Source organism: Schistosoma mansoni, chromosome 5 (genome assembly GCF_000237925.1).
Source record: "Schistosoma mansoni strain Puerto Rico chromosome 5, complete genome".
NCBI classification, from domain to species: Eukaryota; Metazoa; Platyhelminthes; class Trematoda; order Strigeidida; family Schistosomatidae; genus Schistosoma; species Schistosoma mansoni.
In genome coordinates, this window is record NC_031499.1 from 9,059,190 (window position 1) to 9,065,569 (window position 6,380).

The following is a 6,380-nucleotide window of genomic DNA, read 5'->3' on the forward strand; positions in this document are numbered from 1 at the left end:
GCCAACAGACTGGAAAGATACCTCATCAAGATACCATAAACAGGCGATCTCAGTAGGTGTGTAAACTACAGAAGCATCACATTAACATCAGCATCAGCAAAAGTTTGCAATAGATTGTTGTTGAACAGAATGAAAGGTTCAGCAGACGCCGGACTTCGAGATCACCAAGCCAGATTCCGTAAGGATCGTTCGTGCACAGGGTGAATCGCGACACTACGGATCATTGTTGATCAATCAATAAAATAGAACTCATCACTATACACCAACTTCATTAATCTTGAGAAAGCATTTGACAGCGTGCATGGGAGAACCTTGGGGAACCTGCTTTGACACCTTGATGTACCTGAGAGGATCCTTAACATCATAAGGGACTACACTGTAAAGTCGTGCATGTATGTCGGCTGACGGTTACATTACAAGTAAAGACCAGTGTCAGACAAACGCTGCTTGCTATTGTCGCTTGGATTATGAAGACCTTCATATCTCAGAAGAAGCACGGAATACAAAGGATAGCTTGTATGTAACTAGGCGATTTGGAGCTCTTGGATGACCTAGTTCTTCTATCCCATACACAACAACAAATCCAGGAAAAGACAGCAGGTGTAGCATCAGATTCTGTGACAGTGGGCCTTAACATACACATATACATAGAGCTCCAATCCAGTCACATTTGATAAAGAAGCTCTGGAAATGGTGCAAAGATTTACGTACATGAAAAGCATAATCGATAAAGTAGAAGGATCTGATTCAAACATGAAGGAAATTATTAGCAAACTAAGGGCAGCATTCCTACACTTGAAGAAAATATGGAACTTGAAACAATTGTTAACCAATATCAAAATCAGAATCCCAAAAGCAAGCCTTAAGGCAGTTCTATCGCACAGAGATGAAACATGGAATACTACTACAACTATCATGAAAAATGTACAGGTATTTACAAACAACTGTCTACGCGAGATACTAAATATCCGTTGGTAGGATACCATTAGCAACAGCCTACTGTGGGGGAGAACAAACCAGTCTTCCACTGAAGATGAAACTAGTAAAAGATGGAAGTGAATAGGACATACAATACGGAAATTAAGCTGCATCACAAGGCAAGCTCTAACTTGGAATCCTGAAGGGAAACGAAAAAAAGGATGGCCGAAGTCCAGTGTCGGGAATCGGAAACAACTGGAAAGGATTCCCCAATACAATGTCGGTTAGCAATTCCTGGTCGGTAGTCTATGTCCACAATGGGGAAGTAAAACTTAACATGACCGTTCGCTAAGACCCCTGAAGTCGGAGGTTTTGATAAACGTACCTTGAACAAAAAATATGTGAAATGCAAATGAATATCAAGAAGCTAGCTTTAAGAAGTCAACTTTCTTGTACTAACAATTCACAATGATATTGAATGTTAATCAGGTAACTCTTACGATTAGTAAAACAAATCGAGTGTATATAATGTAACTCATTTGAACTTGTACTTATCCGTTGGTCATGGCTCCTAAACTGGGTTATTGGAAAATCAAAGGCGTGAGTGTTCTGTTTCTAAATTCTGCTTTCACACCTCTCCAATGTATTTTCCAACCAAAGATACTTAAATAGGGGTCATTTATTCGCACCAGGCCCAAGGTAATCATGTCTCACCACTTTTTTAATGACGGTCATTTCTTGTCCCTCTCCATGAATTAAGGAAGACCAGTTTAGACTTTATATTTCTCCGAAATACGTCGGAATTCTTTCAGTTCCTCCTGAGGCTCAACTTTGTTCTTTAAAGTTCGTATGAAAAATGATTGGATTTCATGTTATAACTTTCTGTTCGTTGTGTTGTCACAGTACTGTGATGTGACTATGTTCTTTTAGCAGATTCAGAACAATTCACGCTTCAGTTTTAGTTCCTCTTAATACCAACGTCTGGGTTTGTTTGGAAATCTCCCAACCTACAGACTGTTCCATATCAATGCTCTTCGATCTAACTAATTTCGCTTAATGCAACAATTATTGTAAAAACAATTATGAGCATGTTGTGCATGAACTTTGTGAGTAGTAGTGGAAATCATCGGTGTTAGATATCCTTAAAAGTCGGTCAGTGACTTCTTTTTAGACAAATAACTGAGTTTGTGACCACTCAGTCTAATATTGTCCAGATATGGTGAAGATTTGTAACTCCACGACCAAACCATCCAGCTCAGGGAACAGAACTCCATCAAAATTGTCCAGATATGTTTAGAAAAATAGGAATGTTAATTATAAGTGTCACTTGCTGCGAACAATCGAAAAGCGAACTGACGTTTGATTGAAGAGGCTAACTGCAACCAGGTATTGTTTAGATCCATATTTTTGAGTACTAAAAAGTTGATAACTAAAAAATGGTATGAGTTAGGTACTAGGATGAGTAAGCATGCATGTTTGCCATGTTATCAATCATCATTTCCACGAAGTCACATATTAATTATTAGTCTATAAATGAGATCATGTGGTTGGTAAAAGTTCGCAAATTTGACATCCAGAATGCTTTTAAGGTGGGGAGCAATGTCTTAACCAGTGTTCACACTCAAATGAACGTTGTGACGTAGATAGAATATTTCTTGTGTGACTGCATCAAAGGTAGATGCTAATAAGCATCTGGTTCCCTACAAAGGTTGTTGCGAGTTGGAAACATTCGCTTTGTCATCTTTCTTCCCAATAACATCAAACTGAATAGTGAACGCTCATCGTTCCATCGATAAGGTAGTGTAGTCGTCCAATATTTTTAATGATATACAGACTTTGCAAAAATGACGTGCATTTCTAAATGTTGAAACACAGGCCGTAATATTTCATTTCATTGGAAATCATCGATTTATTTAAAACTCACTTCTTATAAAGACAATCATTTTATTGTGTTATGACTAACTTTACGTTCGAAATTCGCAAAATCAACTCATGGTAAACGACCAAATTTCAAGTTAAGGTGTACAACTAAAGCAATGGGACTGAGACTCAACTGTTATAGACTCAAGTATTATTATTTCGTAAATTCATACATCGTGATGTAATAAAAACGCATACCGCAAGGATGTTTGGGATGCGTTTCTCCCCATCCAAATGTAAATCTCGCTCCAGGACTGGCCTATGTCGATACCTGAACTAAGAATAGGGAGTGAAGTAGTCGAACGCGTCCGCAACCTCACTTAGAAGTCTGATCAGCCGTAATGGGTTGGTGTCTGACGAAATCTCAGCACGGATTCAAAAAGCTCGTTTGGCTTTTGCCAACTTACGTCACCTATGGCGAAGACGAGATATCCGTCTATCAATTAAGGGACGAGTATACTGCGCAGCAGATCGCTCTGTTCTACTTTACGGCTGTGAAACATGGCCATTAAGAGTAGAAGACACTCGTAAGTCACTAGTGTTTGACCACAGATGCCTTAGAAATATTGCTCGCATCTGCTGGGATCACCGGGTAAGTAATAGTGAGGTTAGGCGAAGGCATTAGGGAACGATGGTAAATCAGTTGATGAGGTCATGAATCTTCATCGACTGAGATGGATGGGTCACGTGTTACGTATGCCCGAACATCGATTACCACGACGGGCTATGATGACTAGTATTGGGGATGGTTGAAAGTTCAGCAAGGTCAAAAAAATGTGGCATCAGTGCTTGAGGTCACTAACTTCTAGTCTGAGCCATGTTGGTAGGTTTATACACTCTCTGTCTTCCCTTGAGCTATAAGATTAAAATTGCTTCATATCTCTGTTCCTGTACTACATCTTTATATACAATCTTTTATATATTACCACCAGAGAATTAACTGCTATAAATTTGGTGTTCCCTTTTTGATGTGCTAATGAGGTATGGCAACTTGGACCGATGCATATATGTGTTTGGTCCTGCGTTGTGGCTGACTGACGAAAAAAAGTTGTTTAAGATTTTTTTCTGGGAATGAGATTGTTTCGGGTTATAACAATAAAACCACTTAGTTTCTAATATTCCACTTTTATGCACCGTTTATAGAATAAACTCGTGACTTTAAAGTCACCAGCTTACTCAATTAATTTTTGTAATTTCCGTGTTATCATCTAATTGAACTATGTTTTTAGCAAATAATAATTATTGTCTACTGTGCTATATGAATTTCCGTACAATTTTAAAATTCCATTTTGTCGTTTAGCTTGTACAACCAACTCGTCTTCTTTTGGAATATCTTGGCGAAGCATATGAAGAGCGTTTGTATGATCGCAATGACGGCGATGTGTGGCGAAACGAAAAGTTTAAATTAGGTCTGGATTTTCCTAATGTAAAACAATTACTTTGCTATAATAGTTTACTAATTTAGCTACCTTATTATATTGATGGTGATGTTAAATTAACACAATCTATGGCTATTTTACGTTATATAGCTGACAAACATAATATGTGTAAATTGAAATACCATAATCTATATTCATAGTGGGTGGTTGTCCTAAAGAACGTGCAGAAATTTCTATGCTTGAGGGAGCCATTTTAGATATTAGATATGGTGTTTCAAGAATTGCATATAATAAGGAATTTGTAAGATAGATTTAGACTTCATTTATTTCAAGGAAACTCTCAAAGTTGATTTTCTCAACCAACTCCCTGGAATGCTGAAAATGTTTGAAGATCGTTTATCACACAATACATATTTGAACGGTGATAAAGTAAGTTACTAGATTTTATCTATTTGGCTTATAATTTGTTAATTTAACTGTATCTGTCTAATATCGGAAGCACATTGTTAAATTCCCATCAAGTAAAACACAATGCTTTCAGACGCAATAACAATCAAACTTCTATAAGGTCATATCTGTAAATAGTCATGTGCTAGCCGAATATGAAGTTTATAAACATAATTTTATTGTTTCCTTTATACTAATTAAACTTATGTTCATTTTATTGTTATTTATTTACTCCGAAGAGGTGACTTGCATTAAGTCATGAAACGTTAGAAATATGATTTTCTACTCATTTTATATTTTAAGAAATATATTTATTATTAACTTTCTACCAAATGCTCAATTGATTTAAAACTATCAACTTCATTTATTTTTATTTATTTAAACACATAAATATTGGTACAAACGGGCAACAGATATATATGCGCCGCATAAATCTCTTGATTTGTGTTAGGGCTGTGATACTGCACAGGTGGCTAAACCGAAGCAGGTGGTTTACTTAGGGGGCCACACCCAAAGCCTTTGACTTAAAGATCTGATCCACAAGGCAGTGGAGCATCGTGAGGAGATGCAGTCCCATGATAACCGGTGACCAACGATTGATTCATACGCCATTTGTTCCCTCAGAATACTGGAGCCAGCCCATGTGCACCATTGGTTTGGAATTGTGGTTTTCCAACTCCCCCAGGTGAACTTTCCGTGTCCACTAACCCGGTTAAAGCGCCGGACATTCGCTTTTCGTCCTCTCAATTTCGTAAACAACACCCCCGCCACAAAAAGGCAGTGAGAAGAACTTCCCTGACAGAGGCTATATACCGTGGCCATGTGAGAGCATTTCGAGAGGGAGGGTGGCACCTCCCCACTCTCGGCCGTATCAGGGCAAGTTCAACCTCGGCATTAATACTTACAATTTTATTTCGTGAATCTCTTAAAAATTGCAGTTCTAATTTTCCATATATGTTTGATGAAACATCAGAAATATAGAAATTTTCAGAAAGTGTATTGGTTTAAGTTTAACTCCATTTTTTTATAACCGGTTTGTCTTTATAGGTGACTCATCCTGACTTCATGCTGTACGACGCTCTTGATGTGGTTTTATACATGGACCCAAAGTGTTTGGATATTTTCCAAAACTAATAGCTTTCAAACAACGTATAGAAGTAGGTTCATAATGATATGTACTTAGTTGTCGTTTAACCTGACGAATTTTCATTTACTTATTTTCTTTTTTTTTCTTAAAACTAGAATTTACCACCAATCAAGAACTACCTGAATTCTAACAGGTACATAAAATGGCCTCTACAAGGTTGGTCCGCCACTTTTGGTGGTGGAGATGCTCCTCCAAAATAAGTCAACAATGATTCTTTTAATGAACATTATTGAACACTTGTTGTGTGTATGTTTACTAAATAAGAAGTACTGATGAAATATTGAGTTGCTCTTTTCTCACATGATTTATGCTACGTGAATGAGATCACGTCCAAAAAGTAATCTATTCGTTTAACTGTGTATTATTACTGTCGTAGTTAGAAGCATCATTTTTCCGTTAAATTTACTACAAATTTTTCTTATCATTGCTTACCTGTCTCAATTCGCAATGCTAATCTGTGCTGAGGTAGGTTAAAAGGAAGCTACGGGTGAAAAATTTAAAACAATTCACTAATCTATAAAACTACTTCCCACTAATTTGAGTCATGTTGATATGTGCAGACTACTTAA

The 6,380-nt window shown here is 37.2% G+C and overlaps 1 protein-coding gene across 1 annotated transcript; it reads left to right on the forward strand.

The window, feature by feature from the left end:
- Nucleotides 1-1,459: 1,459 nt before the first annotated feature.
- Nucleotides 1,460-6,095, forward strand: Smp_102070 (glutathione S-transferase 26 kDa). Its single transcript, XM_018797832.1, has 7 exons — nucleotides 1,460-1,518; nucleotides 4,139-4,264; nucleotides 4,304-4,385; nucleotides 4,418-4,518; nucleotides 4,551-4,646; nucleotides 5,712-5,753; nucleotides 5,907-6,095. Exons 1-7 carry the CDS (start codon nucleotides 1,483-1,485, stop codon nucleotides 6,009-6,011), a joined length of 588 nt encoding a protein of 195 aa, XP_018652834.1. The 5' UTR covers nucleotides 1,460-1,482; the 3' UTR covers nucleotides 6,012-6,095.
- Nucleotides 6,096-6,380: the final 285 nt, after the last annotated feature.

Bases quoted from the DNA above. Each gene is read 5' to 3' on its own strand.
- Smp_102070 (XM_018797832.1), top strand. From the start codon at position 1,483: ATGGCTCCTAAACTGGGTTATTGGAAAATCAAAGGC. The intron at 4,386-4,417 runs GTAAATTGAAAT...CTATATTCATAG, and splicing joins AGCTGACAAACATAATATGT to TGGGTGGTTGTCCTAAAGAA. The intron at 5,754-5,906 runs GTTTTATACATG...TCTTAAAACTAG, and splicing joins TGTACGACGCTCTTGATGTG to AATTTACCACCAATCAAGAA.